This window comes from Falco rusticolus, chromosome 17 (assembly GCF_015220075.1).
Source record: "Falco rusticolus isolate bFalRus1 chromosome 17, bFalRus1.pri, whole genome shotgun sequence".
NCBI classification, from domain to species: Eukaryota; Metazoa; Chordata; class Aves; order Falconiformes; family Falconidae; genus Falco; species Falco rusticolus.
Genome location: NC_051203.1, coordinates 3,734,715 through 3,760,468, shown reverse-complemented (window position 1 = coordinate 3,760,468; position 25,754 = coordinate 3,734,715). Strand labels below are relative to the sequence as shown.

At 53.7% G+C, this 25,754-nt stretch overlaps 1 protein-coding gene across 2 annotated transcripts in view; it reads left to right on the top strand.

Annotated features, from left to right (window-relative positions):
* The window catches only part of CCND3 (cyclin D3), a 47,162-nt gene extending 21,835 nt beyond the window's left edge, over positions 1–25,327 (top strand). The window contains exons 1-5 of one of the 2 annotated variants that reach the window (XM_037410268.1): positions 9,370–9,682; positions 11,376–11,591; positions 19,562–19,721; positions 20,326–20,468; positions 23,436–25,327. In XM_037410268.1, the coding sequence (XP_037266165.1) occupies positions 9,485–9,682; positions 11,376–11,591; positions 19,562–19,721; positions 20,326–20,468; positions 23,436–23,597 (879 nt within the window). In that variant the 5' untranslated portion in view covers positions 9,370–9,484 and the 3' untranslated portion in view covers positions 23,598–25,327. Of the gene's footprint in view, positions 1–9,369; positions 9,683–11,375; positions 11,592–19,561; positions 19,722–20,325; positions 20,469–23,435 lie in introns of those variants that run through there. The other variant, XM_037410269.1, reaches the window with a different exon arrangement.
* The last annotated feature ends 427 nt before the right edge of the window (positions 25,328–25,754 follow it).

The following is a 25,754-nucleotide window of genomic DNA, read 5'->3' as shown; positions in this document are numbered from 1 at the left end:
AGAATATTCCAGACCCTGCTTCTTCCACTGCCTGAAGAACAAAAAGATTTGCTGGCTGCTGAGTGCCTTTGAAAATTCAGCCCTTGATCTAGCTTTTATTTTTCTCTCCTTATCCTCCCTTTTCTTTCTCTTTCTGGCTCTCTAAGCATGCATGCATCTTCCCAGTTTCTGTCTGTCTCTGGGCTGAGAAGTCAAACTCTTGTGCCAATTTGACGTTTGCCTTTTCTGAGTGCAAGAAGCCCCTGGAGCTCAGGTGGGAGGAGAAACAAGTCACTACTTTCCATCATGTGTGCTTCTCAGAGCTCAGCCTGGGAAATGAAAGTTCCTTGGCCGAGTCTGACCGGTCGTCTCCTCTTGGCACTTTGCCAGCTGAGCCTCACACATTTGTCACAGAATGAGCATAGCAATGCAGCTCATCTTCCCTGCTTTGCCCAGTTCTCTGTGTGCTTCCTCCACTTGCTGTTTGCAGCTCTCCACCTATTCAGTTCTCGCCTGCTTGCCCTCCTGTGCTGGGTGGTGAAGGTGTATCTCCTTTTCTTCTCCCTAGGGTCATGTTAACAAGTTCAGCTTGGCCAGGGGACCATGCTGGTCCAAAAGAGAAGGAAAAGCCAAAGGAGAGACTCCAGAGATCTCTGTTCCAAAGTCACGCTTGCAGAACAAAGGCAGGGGCATTCCAGGTCAAGGAACAGCAAAGCTAACACCGCTCACCTGCCAGGCCATGACGACCTGTGTGTCCTTGTCCCCATGTTCCTCGTGTGTTCATCTGTCACACGCTCCTGGTTCCCTCATAGGTTTTAGCAGGCAAGGACCATGGCTTCCCAGAGAGGTCACTTCCCTTGGCACTGCTCAGTAATCCCTGTAATGCCCCTGTGACAGCCATTTATTTGGCCCTGTAACACCTTACAGGTATGAACCAGCATCTCCAATTCCAGCATCTCCAGCTGTTTCTAAAGCTGCTGGGCCAGCATCCTTCAGCTGTTTGCAATGGGCTTTGGCTCAAATGCATTAGGAAGGAGGGGATGTTTTTATGGTAATGGCAGTTCCTAGTAGGTCTGGCAAACCCTCCACTCCTTACTGCCTGAGCCAAGCTGTGCAGATAATCAGTGGCTCCGATGATGGGGCTGGTCAGCAGTTCTGCACTTATCATTGCCCTGAGCCTGGACGGGGACTGGCAAGGTGGCTGTGCAGCAGGGAGTCTCCCCCACCAAGGAGGTGAAGAGCCAACAACAGTTGCGAGGTCCTCTTGTTTGCTGGGCTATGGAAAGTCACCCAGGGAGGAGCGACTGCTCAGCGCCTTTACAGCCCTACATCGCAGAGCAGTGGAAAGTACGTGCAAGTGGGTGCCATACGGATCAGTGCCTGGGGGAGAGAGCTGCGTCACCAACACCAAGCACACCAGAGCGTGCCTGAGCAGGACGTGGTACTGAAGTTGTGCACGCGACCACTTTGATTGTGGTGGGTCTCAGGCACAGCATCACGCTGGGATCTGGAAGTTTCAGACTCCCGTCTAGGCCTGGCACTCATCTGCTGGGGAATGATGAATCGGTCATTTCACTGGCCCAGTTTCCCCGTCAGTAAGTGGGTATGTTCCTGCGTTCCTTGTAGGTCTGCTAAGCACTGCCATCCCCTCATCTTTCCTCCATCACTAGCAGCTTATGTTGCACAGTTTCAAAACAGTGGTAGCAAGACAGGGTTGTGCAGTGTGGACCAGATACCATGGATTCATCCCTGTGTCGGCAGCCACAGAGTAAAGCGTATATCCAGCTGGATTTCAGGTCCTCCACCCCTGAAATCGGGCTGGCCCAGCCCCTAACTCCCACAGCAGGTTGTTTGCTGCCCCAACGTTAACACTTGTTTTGGGGACATGGTCTGCCAGCTTGCCTTGTAAATAATGCTGAAGAGCTACAAAAATAAACTCAGAAGCACTCATGCCTGATTGCAGGAACCTCTTTGTTTGTCAGTTTGCAGTGGGAAGGAAGTTAGTCTTTTAATTGCTACAGACAGTATCCTGGTCAGAGGCTGGCTGGTGCTGCACTGCAGTAGATCTGATTCCCTTCTGCTCAGGCTGTTGTAGTCCAGTGAGAAGGACAGTATTCCTGCTCACACGTACAGGGCAGGAGCATTAGCTGCAGACTTGCTTTTGGCACGCCTAGCTGGGGTGGCTGAAGCCTGGCTTTGTAGTAGGAGTAGCTGAATAGGACACGATACCATTTTTTCTAACTCAGTCAGCCATATAAACCACTGCTGATTTCAGCTGATGTGTTCCTCACTGCTGTGGTGCTAGGAGGGGGCAGAGTGGACCGGCAGGAACAGCATCTTCTGTGCTGTAAGGCTCAGAGCAAATGCAAAGCAGCAGGTTAGTGTTGGAAGTAATGGTTAATGTATTGGGCAAATACTGGAATCACTCCACCAAAAAGCTGCCTAAATACAGTGGGAATACCGCTTGCCCAGTGATGTGTGTGCATTCACAGAGTGTATCTCATTAGCATGTTGTTAATGTCAGTAATTATTGATGATATGAATGCAGAAGCATATGTAGATAATATAAAACTACCAGAACTGCTGGGAGAAATGCATCCGTATTTTATTACAGATACTGGCATCTCAATGAATTTGATCTGTATACGTCTGCGGGGATATACAGAGGTACCTGGCTGTGACAATCATAAGAAATAGTGACACTTGTGCCTCTTCAGGGAGAGCTGTTCTGGGAGCATAGTGTAATATTTAGAGAAGATTTGCCTTCAAAGCTGCAGGTTCCCTGAACAATGCCCGTGGTGCTCTGTGGATTGTATTTTATTTTCATTTATTAACACAAGGGTGTGACGTTCCTCTTCACCTGTACTTAATCACCGTGGTTTGTAGATCCTTAAAATTTTCCTTTTCTGGCTTTGCAGTTTGAACTGGAGGGGCGAGCATTCTTCACTGCCTAGGTGGGGGAAGACACATATGCTACGCATGCATGGGCTCAGTGCGGCAAAGCGAGGTTGACAGCAAAGACGGTGGGCTTTGGGGCGGTCCCTGGGGTGTCAGAGTGGAGGGTCTGCCACGCACAGACACAGCTGCTCTGCTGGACGTGAGAGCGGCTCAGCGTGGTGCTTGCTGGCTGCGTAGGCATATGCTGGCTGATGTGGGGTTGGTACAAGATGTTTCCTTTCAGTTACACCAAAGGTGAACCGACTGCAGCTAGCAAGCTCCTAGTAAAGGCTTCTTGCCTGCAAGGTCTGCCTCTAGTTCAAAGCCCTTGTAGCCTATACTCAGCCTGTGCTGGAAGGTGACAGCAAGCCAGGTGCACCACAAGTTGGGGGGAGTCAGTGGGGTATCAATTGGTTTCTGTCTACCCCAAAAAACACTCATACAGCGGAGTTCTCCCTCCCTCCAAGGAACAAAACCTAGCACAGACCTGACTGATCTGATGAGATTCCTGCCCACTCCAGGGCTCGGTCCCGCTGTATTTCCACTGCAACGCTGGCAGCGGGGTAGCGCACCCACTCTGAGCCCACCATCCTGTCCTGACGTGATCCCTTGTCAGGGGAACGATCCTCCTAGTCCAGACTTGGCCAAAGACCTACCCAGTCTCCATCCCCATTTCCCACCTGGCCAAGCCAAGATTAAAATCCAGCCATCCCGCGTGCCAGTCCAGTGCTTGGTCTATCACACACCGTTCCCTCGGGAGGGCCGGCTGGCTCCAGCCCTGCTGCCATGATTCTGCTGCCTGCTTTGCTTTGTGGGGTCCTGGAAAACGTGGCTAAGCGCTACCGGGCAGCAAACAGCTGGGACGCAGGCTCGTGGTGCTGCAAACACCCTCATCCCAGAACAGACTCCACTTCTTGCAGCAGGAGCATCAAGCCCACCTTTGAAGGATCTTCCTTTCTCACTGCTCCTGTTCCAGTTGGACCAGTCTCCCCCATCACTTCACCAGGTGGGACTGGTCCTTCTTCCAGCACAAATCTTTGCTGTACATGCTGCTGAAAAGCCTTGAGCTGGCTCTGACTCGCTGACTGGCAGTTTGCATTGGCAAACGGGCGCTAGGTGCTGGGCTTGCCACATCAAATAAAAATACAATGTAACCAAAAATTCTTAGAAAAACCTAAACGCATCTGATCTACGGGATGGGGTGTGCAAGATGTAGGCAACAAGATCAATTCAGGGCAGGAAAAGGCAGGAAGGATGGACAAGGGAAGGGTGTTGCAAAAAAAAAAAAATTATATGTAAAATTTCAGGGCAGTATTTTTTAACAATTTGCATAATTGGCAACCACAGATAATCCCCTGAAATGAACTAAATATATCACAGCTGGGGGCTTTCCAAGCCTAGTTTGCTTTCTGAAATTGATTGGTTTCAGCTTTGCAATTTTTTTTCTATGGTTTTTCTTTCTGTCTTTACCAGCTGAATTTGGCTGGTTTCTAAAATGCTGATTTGGGAGCAAAACTGAACATTCACCTGGGGATGGCTTGCTATGGTATGAGTTTGAGTCAATGAAAATGTGACTTAATTTTAGATTTCGTTAGGAAAAGGGAACTAAGGCAGAAAACAGCTGCTAAAATGACAGATGAAGACCAACTGGTCCTGATGCTTTTCATAAAAAGTCAGGTGAAACTACATTTAAGTCTCTGCTAGCCTAAACTGTTAGCTGAGGCAAACTGGGCTGGCTCCACTGGAGTCAAATCTGGCCCAACTGCTCCAAAATTGAGACACTCCAAAGCCATAACCACTTTGGAAATTTTCTCCTGAATGATTTGCTGAAAGTGAATTGCTTGCTAAATACATGTTTACAAATGAATCTCTTTTCATCCATTTATACCTCTTTCCAATCGCTTCTTTGTGATTCTCCTAAAAGAAGGGCTTCCCTACACCCAACTTTTTCTTTCCATTAATAATCCTGGTTAAGGAGCTCATATTATTAAATTGATATATATCCCAGGAGCAGGTATGCTCAGATGCAGACATGAGAGATATAGCATAAACCCAAACGGTATCAACAGTCACGCTTTTATGTTTGTTTAAATAGACAATTGGTCCAAACTGTACCAAAAGCTGTTCTAACAAGGGGATTTAAGTCAATGAAAAAACTGCATTTTGGCCTTTGAAGCAGCAAACTTCAGAATTCCTGTGTATATCACTACTGGCTACATCTAAGCATTGCTGAGGTTCAGTGTTCAGATGATTCCACTCAGAATTAATTAGTTGTACTCAGAAGTCTGACCAAGTCAGAGGAAAGGGAATGCAGTGGTTGCCAGTAATGGGAAAGATATTAGGAAAGACATCCCCTGGGTTAAATGTTAAACTAGTACTCAACCAAACTTCCCTTCAATTCAGTGAAAGCATTCTTCCTACGTTAAGAATGAATGAGATACAAGAAAGGAGAGAGAGGCAGCTACGGGCAGGGGAGGCGGCAGCCTTGTGTTTAAGCATGGGACCGAGACCAGGAAATCCTCGGCTCTCCTGCCCGCTGGACCAGGGAATGGCTGAACGAGCGGGGAAGATGCCTCAGCTCCCTGTGCCTGCAAGCTCCGATTCCTGTGTGCCGGAGCAAACATCTGCGATGGGCCCGTGAGCCACCTCCCTGCAGCGGTCTGCCCTGTTGCTGCCGTATCAGCAGACGAAGCTGTGCATCCCACAGCCTGACCTGCTAGTATCAGTCCATCTTTAGCAGTGCTTTAAGCGCGTGTGATGGACCATAAACTGGGCCATCTCCTTGTAAAGCAGCAGGGACTTCTGGCAAACACAGACGCGTGACACCAAACTGCCACGGTGCACTTTGCTAGCCCTTGTGTGCTGCAGCCCTTGTTCTTTCCTGCTGGGAATAGTTACGCTCTGTCCCTTTAGGGAAAACTGGATGTAAAATATAACAGAGCAGGACATTTGAAGTGCTTTGAAATCCTCAAACCAGAAAGTGTGAAATACTGTCCTCGCTCTTTCTCACACATGCACAACATGGTACCTGTTTTTCATTCTATTTGGGGGATTTCCTACAGCAAATTAGATAGTTATTTGCTCATTGGATTTGGTTCTCAAGTCCTTCATGTAAGTTAGGCAGTTTCATTTTGATGTCACTGATGATGCTGTAGTTGCAGTATGACCGAGGAAGAAAATGGTTTAGCTCTTGGTAGATCAAAACTGGACGGAAGGTAGATATAAAATAGAAGGCACACAGAAACCAGTGTAGAAAAGGTACTGATCATGTTTGTTGACAGCCTTTAGGGCCAGGTCTGCTTCTTATGCAAAGTGACAGAGATAACAACTTTCTGCAGCAAAGGGCTTACGGACATGTCCCTGTAGAATGACCATCCCGATAAATGGCATTAGCCTCCATCCAAGGCCACGTGTGACACCGGCTGCCAATCGGAAACAGACCTGCATCTGCACTGCCTCTTTAAAAGCTCCAGCTGCTGGTTACTTGTTTTAATTCATCATCAACATACCAAAAAAATGACCCCCCTTTATGATTCAGCAAAGAATAACATTGCTGGTTCGAGATCCTGGAAGTCTGGAAGCCATCAGGTCTTTTAATTTTTACTCTGAAGGAATTTCCTTTTTTAATGTTGCTGTGCTCTCTCTTGCCAAAGCCAGGAAGCTGACTATCTCTGGACAACACTGACCAAAATTTGGTTTTCCTGGAATTTTCTCTTTTCCCTCCGCACACCCACACAATAGGCTTTTTAGAACGCCTGCAGTCTGTAATTTGCCTTTCTAGCCTGATAATGTGGCTTGCAGAGGCATCAGTTTTGCCAAGTCATCATCTGGAAGGAACGCTTTCTTATGCAACAGGCTTCATTTTCCCCCTCCGTGTCCTATGGCCCACGGTTGCCACCAAGCCCAGCTCCAGCCGAACGGGCTGTTTCAGAACCGCCGTGCAGACACTGGGAAACAGGAGAAAGACCATGAAGTCTGGGAAAGGGCCTGAAACTTTCAATTTCAAAAGGCATAGCCCAGAAACCAGAAGGACCAAGAACCCAGTGCTGTGGTTTCCCTTTGCCTGACTAAAGAAAATAGCTGCTGTCTATTTTTACTAAAAATGTGGGACATGGGGCCCTTCTCTTCCCCTGCACAAATGGGGGATGCTGCTCACAATGAAAGAGTGGGGGAGTGGAGAAGGGGGGTCATCCCGGATTAAAACCAGCTGACTCGTCCACAGAAATCTCTCCCATAGATTGTTCAAATATTTTTTGCCCACACCACTGGAAGATTTATTTGTAAGGTAAAAGAAAGTTAGTCGGGAAAGGGATTTGGGAATCTCATCTCACCTACAAAAATTCCTCTTTTTCATTTGAAGGCAGGGATGGGATTGATCTGATTCCCCCCTCCCCCCTTCTTTTCTCCAGTTCCGCATTACTGTGCTGTATGGTGTTCTCAGGGCATTCAGCACAACAAATCAATGCTGATAGCATCATTAAAAATTTGCAATGTATCGTATACCTTGCAGAAAATGAAAGCCATCTGTACAAGTGTGGAAATGGGATTCCAGCACGTGAAATGTGTGTTATGTATGTGACCTTTGTGTTCACTGTCATGAGCAGTATTTTGAACCTCTAAAACTCTGATCAAAAAGATGTTTTTCATTTTCAACAACAACAAAAAAATCCTGAGAAGGGAGAACAAAGACTTCAGTCTTGTTTTACTTACACTTATTAACTTCGTGTGTTTTTTCTTCATTAAAAGGCTCTTTTTAGATGACTGAAAATACAAAAAAGTACTAAATGTGTCAAAATGACACACTCTGAAGTGACTTGTCGGGAAGGGAGGGGAGTAGCTATTGTGACACATCACTGCTTTGGTTCTTTGTTCCTTAGGCTAAAAATCCATACAAGTGTATATACTGAGAAATATTCCAGCAGAACTGGTCGGAGGTGCTTCATCTGAGTCCCCTTGGATGATACTGCATCCCCAATGTCCTTGATTTCTACAAATTCCACTTCTCCTTCTGCACAGGAGCAGCTTTCTCACCAGGACTGCAGATACAGATTATTGCTGCAAGTTGAATTTGGGCTTCTCGATCCCATTCCCTGTATAACGTTCTCAACCCAGCACTGTGCAGCGGAATACACTGCCCTGTGCAATGAGGTGTTAGAGGAGTGCATGCTGCTGTGGGGCTGCGTTTCAGGTGGTAAGGCAGTCAGAATTGGCTGATGTCATCTAGCAGAGCAAGAGATGCTGGTGGAATGTATTACCCACCCCTTGTGTTTGTGATTATCATCGTTTGGTTCCAACTGCTGCTGCAAATGCCATGTCACGGCACCGTTCCAGTGGCAGAGGGGCTTATACAAGGCAGGTCATCCCACTCAGGCATGTTGCCTTTGCAAACGATGTTGGCAGCTTTCATTGAAAATGGGCCTCCTGAGCTAATTCTCTCAACTCAGTGAGGAGCTTTTAGTGTGCAAATGTGAAGGCAATCCATTCCCCCTTCCAATTACAGACTCTTGCATGCTTTATGCCAGTTTTCTGACCTTTCCCATTGGCACTAGCAAAGTCAAGGTGCTGCAGTTTTTGTAGACAGTGACAAACATCAGAGAGCCAATGTGGCTAGTAGTACAGTGCCTTGTCTTCAGCTTCCCATACCAGAAAGCAATTCTTGCTGGGTCAAGTAGAAGCAGACTGAAGGTACCAGTGCAGAAGCGGTACTGTGCAAGTATCCGTACAAACTTATTCGAAAGACTTTGAAATTCCTCGAGTAAGCAGCCGTGCAGTGTACAATTGCAAAGGTGTTTCCAAACAATTTGTTAATTATTTGGAAAAACCAGCCAAGCCTGACAAACCCTTATCTCGGCAGACACTGAGGTTGCTATCTCCCGCGGAGCTGCACCAGTAGTAACATGAGGGTAACTTTTGGAGGACAGCAGGCTCGGTGTGGACCAGCTCCAAGCATGTGCACAGCTGATTATTTTCATAGCCTTGAAGGGCTTCGGTCAGACGCACACGAAAATTAGAAGGTATGGGGCTAAATACTGAAAAAAAATTGCTCAGAAATTTGTAAATGGGGGTGACTGAAGATTCCCTGCAAACTGGGGGGCTGCCCCTCTGCAGCCTGGCAGGCCTGCAGAGAGCTCAGCAGCGCCCGGGCAGCGGGGATGGCGCCTGGTAGCAAAGGGGGTGCCGCAGCGGAGGGCCGGGGCCAGCCCCTGGGGGTCCGGCCCGCCACCCCCACCCCGCTCCAACATGGCAGCAGCGCCCCGCGGCCGCCCCACGTGCTGTCAGCCCGCCGGCGCGCCTCTGGCCCCGCCCAATAGAGGCGTGGTCACCGCCCGGTTTCGGCGCGTCGCTGCCGGTCGGCCCGCGGATTGGCTGGAGGCGGCGGTGGCGCCGCCCCTCGGCTGCCCAGGTTTGGCGGGTCGCCCTGGGGCGGGCGGCGGCCCCGCCCCCTGGGAGCGCCGCCAGTTCCCGGCGTCCCGCGGCGGCTGCAGCGGAGCCGGCGGGGTGCCTGCCTGCGCTGCCCGCACTGCCTGCACTGGCCGCACTGCTTGCACTGCCCGCACTGCCCGCGCCCATGGAGCTGCTGTGCGTGGAAGCCGTTCCCCGTGTGCCCCGCGCCGGGCGCGACCCGCAGCTGCTGGGGGACCGGCGGGTGCTGCAGAACCTGCTGAGCCAGGAGGAGCGATACAGCCCCAGCGTCTCCTACTTCCACTGCGTGCAGCGGGAGATCAAGCCCTACATGCGGAAGATGTTGGCCTTCTGGATGCTGGAGGTACGGGAACCTCCGCTGCCGCCTCTCCCCGCCGCAGCTCCGGTTCCCTGCCCGGCCACCGGCGCCGGTCCTTGCCCGCCGGCCGCGCTTGCAAGCGTGCGCGCTGCTGCTGCGGCGGGAGGGAGCTGGCGGCGGGGGAGGCACGGGGCAGGAGCACCCGGCCCCTGTTGGCTGGGGGGTGCAGGGGGATCGCCTCGTGCAGTGGTGCAAGGGGCGACCCAGGGGACAGGAAAGCCCTCAAGTCCCCTTGGGATGCGCCGGAGGTCAGGTCTGCGGCATGGGGGGGGCTGTGCCGGTGGGGAGGAAGGGGGGTGCAGTTTGTAGTGGCTCTGCGGGTGCTGGCTGTGCTAGAAGCTGTGGTGGCCTCACGCAAGAGGAGCAGATCCCTTCCCAAACCCACCACCTGTGTGCACCCCACATCGGCCCCCCTGATCACCCCCTGCCCCCCAAAAGTTCTGGGCAGAGCGCTCAGCCGCACAGCCGGCAGGCTGACGGCTTGCCTTTCCCGAATGGGGCTGCAAATGCCTGCTTAAAGGGGGAATATAATATTGCTACCATTTACTTCCCTAAATTAAAAATGAATGCGGCTCTGTGGGATACAGTTCAGTGGGGAAAATCTCATGGGCCTCTTCATGAGATGGCCAGAACGAACAGTCTCAATAGAGAAAAAAAGAACAGATTCTGCAAAGGACAAATGACGCTGGGATCGAGCCTGCCTGCTCTCCACCCTGGCTGCTGTTGCAAGAAGCTGCCTGCTTCTGTCAAAAGAAATAATGAACATCTTGCTTTTTAAATTTATTCCCCCCCTCCCCCTGCTATTATTGTTCTGTTTCTGCAATTCCCTTTCTGAGAAGGGTAGTTAGATAAATGCTGCTTTGGAGCCTGTTCCTGTGAAGCCCTAAAGGCAGTCAAGAAGCAGATGACACTTGGCAGTTGTCGTGACCGTGCGTGTTGGTGTCCCTGGCGCTGTGACAGTCTGTGCAGGAGGAGGCAGTTGCTGCTGGAAGGAGGATGGTGGTGGTTGCTGCTACATGAGGAGAAACCTCAATATTTTGATGGTTGTGTTTAAAGAAGGAAGTTAAATATGACAAGTGTTTTGATACTGGTGGAGAGATAAGAGCAGAGGACTGAAATTCGGAGCTCCCAGCTTCTGTTCGTGGCTGTGGTACACGTGTGACTGAGGGAGGAGGACTTTCGGGCTCGGCCATTGATTTGGGCTCTGCCATTGATTCTGCTGGTGTCTCTGGACCACTTCAGGTGGGATTGCCAGCAGTGGTTGTGGATCCTGCCCTATTAGGTCTCCAGCTGGAGATCTGCTGGAACTGCTCATTTTCTCCAGAGGTCCCCACAGAGCAGAAAATGGCAGCTTTGCTGTACAGCTGGCTGGAGACATCCCCAACAGGAGAAATTAGAAAAGGGGCCAAATAAAGCAGTTTCCTTTTTCCGCAGGAAGGTGGAGGCTTAAGGCATTGGTCAAATTTGTTGGTGGTGTAATCCCACCGACGTTGCAGGCTTAACGCCTGTAGGTAATTTACTCCTTAGCGCCGAGGTGTCTTCAAAGCCCTGCAGATAAGTGTGAAACACCATCATGCCCAGAAGCTTTGAAGCTGCAGTGCAGGCAGGGTCTGGGGAGTCCTGTGCCGTTTAAAACTTCCTTTTATTTTTTTTTATTTTTGTAATTGGGTTTTGTCAGGTGTGTGAGGAGCAGAAGTGTGAAGAAGAGGTCTTCCCCTTGGCCATGAATTACGTGGATCGCTACCTGTCGTCAGTCTCCACACGGAAAAGTCACTTGCAGCTTCTGGGAGCTGTCTGCATGCTCCTGGCTTCCAAGCTGCGAGAAACCATGCCGCTGACTGTGGAGAAACTCTGCATTTACACAGACAACTCCATCACGCCTCAGCAGCTCCTGGTAACCACCCCTATCTCAAAAAGCCCTCTACCTCCTCCCCGGCTCTCTTATCTCCCGCATCCTGCTCCTTGGCAGCATACCTGCCTCCGTGTCTCCTCCTGTTCTCTTTCTCCCATTTCTTTGCCTTCCTTTGCATTCCGTAACCAGCCTTCTCTCCTCCTTGCCCTGCTGGGTGTGATGTCTGTTGGTGGGGACCTTTCCACCCTCGCTGTTGTGGAAGCAGAATTGTCACCTCCAGGTTACAGAGAATGTTCCTTGTGCCTGAAGCGCTCGTTGCCAGTGCCGAGCTGTCATGCTGAGCTCGCGCTCAGGCGCTGGGTCGCTCTCAGTGACGGCTCTGGAGAACAAAGGCTCCTGCCTGCGCAGCTGGCGGGGCACAAGGCGGGGGCTGCCGCTGGGGCGTGCGGCTCTGACTTGCCCTGGTTGCACAGGGGCGTGACATAGGAGATGCAATTCCACACCAGCAGGAAAAATGAAGCTTTCCGTGGAGATTTAACCAGTAAAATGGGTGGGAGCTTTTCTGACCAGGGATCCAGCTGGCCGGGTTGTGCCATCGAGGCTGACGGTGCTGCCAAGGTGATGGAAACAAGTGGGACCTTGCTGCTACCCAGGTCCTGCTCCACGCTTCAAGCGGGGCTACTTCAGCTCTCCCATTGTACACTCGGGCAGAAGCTGTGTAGGCTTTGAAAGGCAAAGCATTTTCACGTCTGATAAAAGTTCAAAGCAAAGATCCAAACCTCTGAGTTCAACTTTGCCAATGGGGGAGGAAGTTGGAGAACCCCTCTTCTTGGGGGCCTTCCGTGCTGGCAGGTCAGAGCCCTCGGGAGGAAACGGCCACCTCACTTCGAGTAACAACCATCCCTGGAGACAGTTTGCCTTATGAAAATTTCTCAGGGTTAGTCATCACCTTATTAAATACCTGTTTTTTTGGGCTGGGGTGGGTGAGATGATCTGAGTATGATTTGTCCCCAGGGTGGGGAGTGAACCCACAAAACTTTCAGGTGTGAATCGGAAGACGGTTCTGGTAACTGGGGAACTCTGATATGAACATGGTTTTTCCAAGTGCCAGTGAAGCCTGGGGAAAATCCCCTTGCCTCCATACCTCTCTCCCTGCAGTCATTTGTGGGTGGCTGTTGCCTTAAAGTAGCACTTGTGGAAAAAAGTATGTGGATCGTTACCATGAATAGTGGTGAGAAGTGGGAACGAACAGAGGAAGCACAAGTGCTTGTTGCTTCTCTGGATGCTGAGCTGTGGTCGCGCTGCGGCATCCTGCTGTGGGGGGCTGAGACAAAATCTCTGTGTGCAAAGGCTTTGTCAGTAAAACTTCACCCTTGAGAGCACCTTCTCATCCAGCGATGGATTCTGCATGGCTCTCTTCCCAGGGGTGGGATCCATCACATGAAGCTAATCCCAGCCTGTAACGGGAGGGTTCCTGTTGGCCCTGTGATAATGAGGGGGGGTTAACACTGAGCTGGAAAAAAAGGCGGGGGGGGAATGGGAGTTGGTTTGCATTCGCTCTTCTGCTGGGCTGGCAAAAGCAGCCTCTGTTGCAGAGGCAACAACAAGCTGAGCAGAAGGTACCTCAGGGTCTTCTTGTGGGCAAGCAGGCTGCACTTCAAAGCATGGACTGTGCTCTCCGTGCCCTCAAGAACGTGAAGTTGATCAAAATGCACCTTGTGGGCCAGTGTCAGATTTCTGTCCCTTCAGAGTGATGGATAAGCTCTGTGTCCAACAGGAATATGGGTTGCAGGAAGGTGAATTTATTGCCGTGCTTCACCGCTGTTTCCCTCTCTAGCGATTTCTGCAGCATGGACCTTGGGCTACAAGTGGTTGCTCTTGGTGGGCACCTTATGCGTATCTCCTGTGGATCCCAGTTGTATTTCATTCTGATTTATTAGGTCATTTATTCTCGGTGAGGATTTGCTTTTTTTCAGTTGTATCTTGAGCTGTGCTTGTAGCAAGCTCCTTCCAAAGGAGAACCGTTAGGAGATGTGCAGGTGGGTAGTGAGCAGGGCGTGCGTGACACACCCTTGGAGGCTTTCCTTCACTCTTGCATTCAGATGTGAATGCATCCTCACTCAGAGTCTTTTTTATTTCTTCCCCCCAGAGATTTCTCAGCGGGAAGCTGTGGCTAAGCGGTGCCACAGTGCTCATCTTCCCTTCTCCTTCCTCCTGGCAGCATTGGGGTGGAGATGGAGGAAGGTGCTGGCTGCTGCCTCTTGCTCGCTTTTGTTTGTGCAGGTCCCTGCACTCTTTTTCTCCTTCCCTGCACCCTTTTTCTGTTGCTCTCAGTGCAACAGGAGGCACAGGGGATGGTCGGCACAGATCTGTCATCATTATGCTCCAGAATCAGTATGCAGTTGAGATGGACAAGAATGGCTTCATTTTGGGAGTCAAAAGTCCTTTCTTGGAATAGCCAAAGATAGCTTTTTCAGGAAAATAGGGTCCCTTTTCTCTTTCCCAAGGAGATGGCTGGGATCGTGGAGCAGTGCAGGGGTTTATTCCTGGTAACCAGTGCTAGTCAAAGAGCTGAGCAGAAGGCATCGCAAACCAGCCACAGCCCTTAGGGAGAGGTGCTGTGGCATCTGCAGATACCTGGGCAGGAGATGCTCTGTAGTCCGTGATCTGGTGATGGTCTTTCTCTGCCCACCACAAGACTTGCTCTCCAGAGATGTTTAACCCTGTTTGGAGCAAATCCTGCTTCAGTCTCCCATTGCTCCCTGCTGTAAAGAGGGAGTGGAGGTAACATCTGAAGATACGTAAAGGCATTGTTTTTGCTTGGGGACCTGACAAGAGTTAATACCCTGATTACAAAACCGGGGCGAGCTGCTGTTTTCCTCCTCTGTGCTAATTGCGGTAATGACTTCTCTTTCACAATCTTTGCAGTGGAAGAGGGTGGGGAGGGGAAGGGGAGCTTCTTCATCAAGGTTTGGACAATGCTGCATCCTGGCCTCTTCTCATGGATCGGTGCCATGTCAGCTTCCAGCGTGTCCTCCCCAGCCTTTCAGAGGAAGCTGGCTCACTTTCCCAGTAGGTTTGCTTCCTTCTCTCCGGGATGCTTGGCACCAGCTCAGCAGTTTAGAAAAGACACATTTGAAACAAAATCTTGATGAAGTTATTCTAGGGAGAAGGAAATGATGCAACGAGGGACTCGTCCATTTGGAGGAAGTTGGATTTCCGTCAAAAGGCGTTATCTAACCTACCTTTATTTATTTATTTATTAAATAGAGGCTTTTCTGGCCTGTGCAGGAGGGTGTTCAGCTGCCTGAAGATTGGGGAGAGCAGCTGTAGGTCACCGTCATCTGCCTGGCCTGCTCCCAGTAACTTGGCTTTCTTCTGAAATCTTTGACCTAAGGTCAGTTTTGCAAACTGCCAGGTATTTCCTAGCAAAGACCGTAAGCGGGGTCAAGCCACTAGGTAGATAATGAAGGGAGCAGCCGTGACAGCAGGCCATGAGCAGTGAAAAGAAGGGGGATAACAGCTGAGTAGAAAGGGATGCTCACTTGTGGTAGAACACTGACTTTCCAGAAGGTGTGCTTGTGTTTTACTGTCTTCCCTTCTGCTTGTTGCATGGGTCGGATAGATGTGGCCGTTTCTGCATCTGAAGCTGGCACCTTTCCCCTTGACATCCAGACCTGAACTCTAATCAGGGAATGGAAACAAACGTTGCCCCCAGATTTCCTATTTGCAAATGGACTTTCATGGCCGCTCATTTCTGTAGCGGTGCCTCAGCTACTGGGTGGGGTGGGTGGCCAGCAGCAACATCAGCAGCTCTTTTCACCCTCTCTTTGAGTCAGCTTGCGAGCACGATACGGTGCAGGCTGCTCCTGCTTTGCTCATCAAGCCTGTGATACTGTAAAGTGGTACCTTAGCAACTTGAGTGACAAAATTTGAGTGCAACTTCCTTTTCTCCTGCAGGCAGGGCTGCTGCAGAGGGGAGCTGGGCGCCCTGCTCCTTGCTCAGCCTCGCCAGCTGGGTTTACACAGGCTCCGTGTAGGCACAGCAGGTGTGTGGGTGTTGCTGAGGGTAGAGTTTGGTGTACGGAGCGACTGTCGCTGCATGAAAAGGAGAGAAGCTGGTGTGACTGTCGCATCCCAGACTGAGTTTGCAGAGCTGTAAACTGAGTAAAACAGTCTCTGCTTGGTGACTTGGGTCTGTCCTAGTGAGGGTACGGAGGCAGCAGCCAGGGGCTTGAGGCTGTTTCACTGCAGCAGGACGGTGCTCTGAGATCACCTTGGCAGAGCAGGGGAGGCAATGGGAAATGGTTGCTGCTTTCCTTCCTCCTTTATTTTTTATTTTTTCTTGCGGGGTGCAGCCAGGAGGGATCGAGGGAGCAAGCTTGTGGAGGGGAAACTCAGCTGCTGTGCAATTTCCACCCCTAGAGATGCTGGCCAGGCACGGCGAGCTGTGCTCTGGGGGATCTTGCAGAAGAGGGACCTGATGCATTCGCAGTGATGGGATGCTCGGTGGGCAGTGCTGGCAGCCTGCAGAGCCCTTCCATGAGGGTGGGCTCTGCAGGCGGGAGAAACAAAGAAACATTTTCCACTTTTTTCCTCTCTTTCACTAGCCAGGCAGAGACTGATTCAATTAGGTGCAAAACAAAATGCCAGGAAAAGGATGTTTGCTATACTGAGCGGTGCTGCTGTCGCAAACCTGCTTGTCTATCTCTTGCAGCCTTTTGTTCTGCTTCTTCCACAGATAAAATGATTCAGAGATTCTGACATGCTGCTCTGAGAGCAGGAAGTCCCCAGGGTGAGCAGGAGAGAAGCAAGGAGCAGGGTGGTTTGGCAGGAGAGAGGCTTCCCTGAGCTAAATCGTGTGAGCTGGTGACAGTCCTTGGCGCCTGTTGCCTTCAGCTGGCATCTAGAGTGCCGGCTGGGTCTTGGGATCAGGCCTTTTGTAACAACGAGGGCTTGGAGAAGATGAACCTGCGTGCTAGCTGGAAAAGAGCTGCTCTTGAGCATTGCAAACGGGCAGGCTGTTGTCCCAGGTCAGTCCTGGCGTGGCAGGAGCCAGCTTGATCCAGGTGAGGTCTCACGGCTGAGCCTGTCTGCACCCTGGATCTTCTCCTTAGGACAAAACGTGTCCCAGCAGGGGCAGGTGCTCTGCCCCACCAGTGTGGACATCGTGTGCCTCTGGTGACTCCCAGTAGCTGGCTTGCAGCTCTGGGAGGAAAGGCAAGGAACAAGAGCCTGGATGATGCTGGGCCGATGTCCCCTCTGTGCTCAGGAGCTCCCTTCAGGTGTAGTGACCCCTTTGGGGTTTGCTTCATGAGCAGCAATCTCCAGGTCCTCCTTTTGACCTTCCTGGGTCTGCAAAGGGGCCGTGCTTGTGTGGAGAGACTGGGCTGGAGCTGCCCTGGCCTCCCACCCTCGGGGCAGTGGCTGCTGAAGGCGTCAGCAGTGTCCTGTGCCCCTTCCCAAGGAGCTGGGCTGACGCACGAGCAAGCAGCCGGCTTTTTGGTGGATTCCAGGTGAGCAACAGGTAGGGACAGAGCACAAGAGCTCTCCATCTCCAGCAGCTCTTTGCTTGCGTCACCTTGCTGTGTTGCTGCAGTTTAACCAGTGACCAGCGCTGCTGTTTTTTCTTTTTACCCAAGCCTGATCTTTCCCCTCTGTTCTAATCCCCACCTTGAACCAGGCACTGTCAGTGACCTGTGCTGCACTGTCCAGGCCCTGGAGCTCATTGCTAGTTTCCTTCTTGCTTTTATCCTGTGGATTTGGCTTAAAAATATAGACAAAAGACTTGCAGGCTGACCGTCCGTATGGGAGAGCAGCGAGCGTGCGCTCATGAAACGCTGCTTTCTGGTTGGAAAAGCACAGGCTGTGAAATGGCAAACGGCACGTTTGGCCTCATGGGGGATTTGGAGCAGGTTGAGCAATGCTGCTCATTTAAGCAACTCAAAACTGGTATTGTTGTGTAAGGGGAAAGAGTGGATTTAAAAAAAAAAAAGGGCAAAAAAAAAAGAAAATCGCCTTTATGAAAAAAATCTCACTTCTTCAAATCCATCTGCTCTGGCAGCCCTTTGGCACGTCTGTGAGCAGCATTGACCCGGTAATCCTAGACTACTTGGAAAAAGAATAGATATTCTGCTGGGTGGGACTAGGTCCTGCAATGGAGATACCTGATACAAATCCCAGTTCAGCTCTGTCCTTCCAGACCTGGAGCTTCAGCCCCCGCAGGGTGTTTTCCTTTCCCAGCACATCCGCAGGGCCACTGTCACCCCCCTGGTAGCAGTGAGGGGGGACGTGGGGGCATGTTCTGGCCTTCCTGGCACACCTGGACCCGGTTGCCAAGACCAGGTTTGCTGCTGATCCAGAGGATAAGAGAAACTGGGAGCCAGAGATCTTTATCATGGCTCAGGACACGGGGGAATCCGGGAGAGGCTGGGGGGGCTGGGTGTGGGATGGGATGGGATGGGACGGGACGGCAGACATTGCTGCTGGGATGGGAAGGGAAATGATCCTGGGAAGACGCCACTTGTGCCTCTCGGGACTGCTCTGTCAGTGGCATAGTTGTACCCAGATGTAACATCAAAACCGCCCAGCCCAGTGAGACCAGTACGTGTATGGTCTCTGGGTTTGATTCAGCTGCTGCTCTGAGTCAGTCACGGAGACCTTGGCATTGATGGCGCAGCAGGGGACTGAATGCAGGGGGCCCAGATTCTGTGCTGTGGCTCCACTCATGGGGCTCCCCTTGCTTAGATCTTGCTGGATGGGTGCTTTGGTACCACTGGTGACACCAGGGCTTGCTGGGTGGTGGCTCTGTCACACGCTTGCCCGTCGCTGCTCTGCCCTTTGGTTTCCTTGCTGGCGTTAGGACCGATGCCCAGGGTTGGAAGAGCCTGCGAGAGGCTGAGCAGATGAGAGGAGCAGCCTGGGCTCCAGCTGAAATCCACGGGGGGCGTCCGGCCTTCCCACCATCTGGTCCCCAGCTTGCAGAGGCTGGCTTGTGGAAGATACTGGAGAAATCTCTGGTAGAGGTTTAGAGGGAGCACCACAACATGGGATGGGGACGTTGGCAGCCACCTGGCGTGTAACTGGGAAGCACTGGTGAGCCATTGCTCATATGTCAGCGGGAGAGGTGGGGTCAGCGTGGCTGTTCAGTGCGTCTTCCCCCCCGAGAAGCTGCCGAGGATGCTCTGCTGAGCGTGCCTGGAGGCTCTCTTAGAGAAGAGGTGTGCTGAGTAGGGGAGGTTCTGCCAAAATGCTGGTGCCCAACCTGGTTCCTCCTCCGTAGGGCTGCATGCCCGGTGTTTGCTGGGCTGAAGACCTCAGCACCTGGTCACAGCCCCTGAGCTCTGTAGCGACTGAAGGTCCCGTACAGGCGCTTGGGTTGTCTGGATGCAGCCCTGAAAGCTCAGCCGTGTTTCTCCCCCCTTCCCTTGCTTCAGTGTGCTGTGCAGAGGGGCAGGCTGCAGAGCAGCCGTTGCCCCCTGCGGTTCGCCCACCCACCAAGGAGCCACTGTAGGAGGGAGTCAACACACTGGCCGGCTCCGAGGGGCGTGCAGAGCGGTGACGTTCTCTGTTCCCTCTGCTGCAGTGGCGTTAGCCTCAAGCTGGATTGCTCCTGGGAGCCTGGACGGCAGCTTCTCCTTTCGGGAGCGGAGAAGGAATGTGGGAACAGTGTGCCTGCTGCTCCTTGCTCAGGTTTTTCCTCTGCATGCTGCAGCAACCTTGAAAAGCAGAGAAGTGTCGGAGGGAGGCTAATCCGGCTGCACCTTGGAAAGAAGAAACCACATTTATCGCTTCCTCTTCTGATCTTTACTCCCAGCTTTGCAGCAGCGCAAGGCTGGATTTGTGCCATAATCGCAGAGCAGGGGATGGTCCCTCTTTTCTTCCCTGTCTTGTGGATTGTACTGTTCTACTGTCCCTTCCCCAAGCGCTGCCCTTTTCTGCCCTTGAATCCGCTGAGTTTTTCTGCCTGGCGTAGCCCTGCTGAATAACGTGCTGTCTGTCTGACTCCGCAGGACTGGGAGGTTCTAGTCCTGGAGAAGCTAAAGTGGGACCTGGTCTCAGTGATAGCAAATGATTTCTTGGCTCACATCCTCCACCGCCTCCCGCTGCCTAAGGACAAGATGGAGCTGGTGAAGAAACACGCACAGACCTTTATCGCCCTGTGTGCCACAGGTGGGTGCCTGCTCCTGGTGCAGCCATCCGCCGGGATGCTGCGGGGGCTGGGCTGGCTGCTGCAGGCAGGGCGGCCTGGGCTTGAGCCGGGCTTGCTGAGTAACCTGGGGCTGGTCTCCCAACGCCCTGGTTTCTGGGGAGCTGCACGCCTGCCTTCATCCACATCAGAGCGTTTTGCTGCTCAGGAACAGGTTTGTTATCCCTGACAAAGTGGGATAACGGTCCCGCAGGCTCTCAGTGGGTGTCTGAAGGATGCCAGGAGAGAGCACAACCAGCGTGCCACCGCTGTTGCTGCACGGGCTGCGACTGCGGGAGGGTGTCCAGGGTGAAGGCAGGGCTGAGGCTGAGCTTTTGTCAGCCTTGCTCGAAGTCGCTACGTCCTCATCTTCAGGATTTCTTTGGTGAGACAGACCCAGAGAAACAGCTTGACGAAGCTCGCTGCCCTGATGCCTAGGCTGTTCGCTGTTACGGCACCCCTCTTTCTCTCTGCTAAGCTGGGTGGACCCCTCTGGCCCTCTCTAGTTTTTCAGGGAAAGAACTTACCGTGTGCATCCTTGCTAACGGTTTCTTCTTTTTGCTCCTTGTGTCCCTCTCCCGGCTCTAGACTACACTTTTGCCATGTACCCCCCCTCCATGATTGCAACGGGCAGCATTGGAGCGGCGATCCATGGTCTGACGGTCTCGGTGAACGATTTCACCAGCGAGGCGATCACCGAGCTGCTGGCCAGCATCACTGGCACGGAGGTGGTGAGTGTTCGGGGGGGAACAGCAAAGCGGTTTTGCTGTTGGATCTGGTGGAAACGCTTCCTCCTTCTGCTGCTCGCTCTTTTTAGAGGGAGAGGGAACGGGCTGTTGGTAATGATGCTGACCTTGGTTTGAGGAGGGTTAGAGGTAAGGGAGCATCTCGGAACGCAGCAGCTTTCGTCAGTCCCGTGGCTGCAGTGGGCTCCTGGCTGCCGAGCGCTGGCCAGCTCGGGAGCCTTTGAAAAGCAGCACAAAGGGGAGCGGCTGTTCCCCGCGCAGGCAGGTGTTGGTGGGATCGGGTTGACAAGGTGGGATGGGGCAGCGGGAGAAGCCGGCTCGGCATCTGCTGACCTCCCCGGTGTCTGGTTGCAGGTGCCCAGGCTCAGCTGGGAAGGGGGTCAGGGGCACGAGGCGTTTCAGGGCGCTGGCACAGCGGCTTTGCTGGGGGCGTTGGGATGGGGAGGGGGGTCTGCCTGCCCCTCCGCTGCCCTTTGAATGGGGAAGGGGGACGCTGTCAGGCTCCCCGTTTCCAGGTGACTTTGGAAGCGCTCGGCAGCCTTTCTTCTGCCCGGGGCCCCTTTTGATCTTTTCTTCTGCCCGAGCGCTAATGCTGGCAGCCGGGAGCGGGCTTAGTTACAGTCCCCTGACAGCAGCACCGGGAATTGAAGAGGTGCCGGTGCCGCAGCGGGTGGGAGGCTGTGCCGAGGCTTTGTCCAGGCAGGGAGGGGACTGGGCAGGGGGGTGTCCTGATCTATTTGTGTGGCTTTATTATTTTTTTTTGTTTGTTTGCCGGAGCTTTTTTAAGGAGAGTCAGTGCAGCCAGCTGCTCTCAAGCTGCTGCGGTGAGTGGGGCAGGGGCTGAAACCTGCTCCGGGTCATGGCTGGTGGAAGGAACAGGTGGGAAGCAGGGGGGCACCGCTGAGGGAGGGAGCTGAAATTGGGCCCAGCGCACCTCGTGCTACCCTCCAGCCCGGAGAGGGCATCCATTCAGTCCCCCAGCCTGCCCGATGCGAGGGGCTGCACAAACAGCCCAGGCAGGACCACGGCAGCTCCTGTGGCAGAAGGAAACCCTGGGGCTGTCCCCGCGGCGTTGCAGGGCTCCTGGAGGATGCGCTCAGCCTCCGTGTTTGTGCTGTTGATGCCTCTCCCTAAATCTGGCCTCGCAGTGTCCCCGGGCTGTGGCTCGGTCTGCCCTTTGGCACCAAGCCGGGGGAGCGATCCCCTTCCCGCAGCTGCTGAGGCTCAGCTGGGCAGTGCCGGAGGTGCGGGGAGTCCGTGGGGACGGAGCGGGGGGACGATGGCACAGGGCCGTGCCAGCTCCACGGCCAGCGAGAGCCGCACCGCCGCGCTGAGGCTGGCTCGTCGCGGGCTGTGCCGCCGCTTCAGGTGCCACTCGGAGCTGCTCCGAACCAGCCCTCATCCTTCACGGAGCACAGCTGGGACCCGCCGGGTGTCTGAGCCAGAGCCCCAGGGCACCGCCGCTCCGCAGAGTGGGGAGCACAGCCAAGGGCTGCAAACCCCCAAGGCTTCGCCAGGCAGCAGGAGAGCCTGGCTGAGCGTGGCCAGGCTGGCGTTTAGCATCTCTGCCGAACCTGCCGATGGAGAGATGGAGAGCCCGGCTGCGGCGAGCCCTGCGACCGGCTGGCCGTGGCACCAGGCCCTGCAGCGAGCTCGCCCTGGGGCTGCGGGCAGGCGAGGGGCCGGAGGCTGCGCTGACGGGAAGCGGGTGGGGAAGAGGAGGTGGGCGTTGCTATTTTCGCTCCCCACATCCTCTGTCAGTTTCTAAGAACCGCCAGCAGATTCCTGGTAAGAGATTTTGACGTGTGGCAGGACCCAGCGCGCGGCGTCCAGCTCCGCTCCAGCCGCGAGGTGCCAAATGCCACCTCTTACCCTGGCGAGAGCCGAGCCGCGGTGTGGGAGCTGGGCCGGGTGCGCCCGTTGGCGTTGCCCCCCGCAGCTCTCCATCTGTCACACTGCTCCGGTGTCAAAGTGGAGGAGTTTGAGTGACGGCTCGCATGGGGAGGTGACGTGGTGGAGTTTGCTTTTATTGCAAGTGATGTGCCACTGCGTGCAGTCCCCTCTGCCTCCCTGTTTGTGGGGCTGGTGTGTCCCACGGCACTGGCTTCCCTGGGTCCCGGGGAGGTGCGGAGAGCACCGGGGGGCTCCCGAGGGGATGACAGGCTGTGAGCAGCTCTGCGGCCGCAGCATCGTTTTCAGAACAGCCCAGCATCCACAGCGCGTGGCGGAGGGAATGCTGGGTGGGAATGCGTGGCCGGGACGGCTGGTGGGTCTGGATGGTCGGGTCCAGCCGCCTTGGAGATCGCCGGAGTGATCCAGCGTGCGTCAGCCGGGGCACCCGGCAGGGACTCACCTTGTCCTGGCTCGGCCACGGGCAGGGACAGGATGAGGCAGAGCTGTGGCACAGCTTCTCCGCAGCGGGTGGGTGACTGCAGAAGTGCAGGATCGCGCTGGGGGACCTGGGTTGTGGGGCCTGGGGGAGGCAGGTGGGTCCCCGTGCGCGCCCGTGCTGCTGCACACCCGCTGTCACTCACAGGGCTGGGGAGTTTGGGGTTGTAAAGGCTGATGCCAGCCCACGCAGAGCTGTTCTGCTCTGCCCTCCCGATCGTCAGCGGCGTCTGACTGTCGTGATGCTGAAATCTCACACTGCGTCCAGGCACGAGCCTGGATGCTTTGGGAAGCTCTGACAGGCACAACGTCCGTTCCTCAGGGAGGTGGTGGAGCAGAGAGGTGGGGAGAAGACAACCAGAGCATGGGGCTTGTTCTGGGGAGGGGCCTAAAGCACAGACAAGCTGGAGCTGCCCCTTGTTGGAGAAAGGCTTCTTTGTCTGGCATGTTTAGATGCTCCGGGGGCCAGAGATGTAGCCCGGCAGCTGCTCAGAGCTATTTATAAGGCTCCCACCTCCGAGCAGCAGAGAACTGAGGCCTCTTGTCTCGCTCCCTCTCCCGCAGGACTGCCTGAAAGCCTGTCAGGAGCAGATTGAGGCAGCCTTAGCCGAGAGCCTGAAACAGGCATCCCAAACCCAACAGGAATACAGCACCGCCAAGACTGCTGCTTACTCAGCCAGCCAGCCCACCAGCACACCTACAGACGTCACGGACATCAACCTGTGACCAGCCTCCCCTTCCCGAGAGCTGCCTGGCCCTGCCACAGCAGGACCTCGCCCTGGACACCGAAAGGTCGCTGCATCCCCACTACCCGTCCGCCAGCCCCCTCCATCTGATGCCTGCTGAGGATTTGTTCCGCTCGCCAGGATTGCGGAGCAGGATCTGCGCTCGTCCCGAGCGGTCAGGCTGGCGGAGCTTGATGCTGCTCATCAGCTTCTGTAGGTGGCCGGGGTGAAGCGACCGTTCTCATGGTGGCAGGGCACGAGAATTGCTGGGGAAGGGGGAGCAGGACCCAAAACAAAGTTGTAAAATGTTTCTCAGTTCGTGTTCCTTGTAGCCCGACTGGCCACTGTTCACCGTCTCCTCGGGGGTGTTTACCGTGACGACTTCCAGCCCCGCGTGGGCCATCAATCATGGATAGAGCCTCTTACCCTGACCTGCGTGACCAAAATCCTTAGAGCCCCCCATCCTCCCTCCCCGGGCTGGGTGCTACGTGCCCATGCAGCTCACGTGAGAGCACGGGGTGTCCGGGAGGAGGGAGCAGGTGCTCGTTGGCCCCTCAGTCCCCATCGCTTCGTGCCAGGCTGCTGTGGCTCCTGGGGGGGTGGCGTGGCTGCTTCTGCTTGGAGGGGAAAACGTGCGGCTTTTTTCTTGTTGCTGTTAAATTTGGGATTTGTGGGGTTTTTGGCTTGCTTGGGGGACGTGCTCCCCGTCCGCGGGGGCAGCAGAAAAGCCCTCGCCTTGGGGGAGCAGCCGTTCGGGCGCAATCCCCTTGGCTTTCCGCTGGCCCGCTGAGGCTGCTTAATTTATTGTTAACTGCTGGGAAATGGGGAGGGAGGAAGACCTTGTCGTCCCTCGGTGTGGGGCCTGGATGCTGGTCTCCTCTCCTTCCGAAAGAGTGCCTTCACCCTCCATCCCCTTCCCTAGCTCCCTGGGCAACGGGAGACTCTCACTTGGAAGCTGGTTGTTGGTTTTTTGGGGTTTTTTGGGGTTGTTTTTTTTTTTTTAGGTAGCTTAGACATCAGACTAGTTGGAAGAAATACATTTGAATGTGCTGCTATAGTCTGTAATGCATCTTCACTCCTCCAAGGCAGGGATCTCGGATCGCGTTCCGGAGGGGGCTGCGTTGCATTTATATCCACGTGGGTCCGAGTCGTATCCTTACAAGGGTGTAAAAATCTGCTGCGCACTTGAGTTGAAAAGCGATTACTGCATTTTTTGTATTGTTGTTGTTGATCCTGTTAGTTTTTATAAAAAGTGTTTAAAAAAAAAAATAATGCTGCTTTTCTAAGAGAAAACCATTAAATAGTAGAATTGTATTAACCAGGAGAAGCCAGAGAGACTCTGCAGGGATGGGAGGCAGACTGTTGCTGCTGGGTGACCTCTGGATGTGTGGAGCTGTGGCTGTTGTCCTCCCGTGGGGGATGGGGAAAAGGAGGTTGAAATCTTCTTTTTTGGATGCCACTAGAAACAAAAGTCTTATCAGGTGGAGAAAGATGGGGCTGCTGTTCTTCCACTCGCTCGACTCGTCAAAGAAGAGCCATCTGCCGCTGACTCCTGCTAGCAGGAGGGCTGGGGGGCGTGCAGAGCCTGTCTGTACAAAAAGAAAAAAATTTTTTTTTATATATAAAGGAGTTTTAATTTAAGAGTAAACTGGTTTGGTTTCAGATGCAAAAGTCCCGCTGCTGGGACAATCAGAGGACCGTATGATGTTGCAATAAAGTATTTTAAAGAAATCTGAAGGCCTTGAGCGTTTCCCTCTGCGATCTGAATTGTGCTGGGGTGGGAGCCCAGCCGCTGGGGGATCCCCCCGCGCTGCTCCCAAGGGCTGTGAGAGCAGGAGGGGAGAGGGAGCCAGGCGGGCAGACACCGTGAGGCGGAGGGGAGATGCTGTGGTGGCCGAGGGCCACGTTGCACAGAACAGGCGAGGTGCTGGCTGCTGGAGAGGAGGCAGCGACCGTGCTTCCAGCAGCTTTGAAGCCTCCCCTCACCAATGCGCTGCGGGAGCCGGGGCGCTCTCTCGCGCTCACCAGCTTCTGGCTTCTTTTAAAAAAAGAAGAGAAAATCAGGAAGCCAAGGAAAAAGCGCTGCGGTGTGCAACCAGCCTGGGCAGCTGGGCTTTCTGTGCTGCTCCGCTTCACATGGCTTCTGCTCCCACCACCG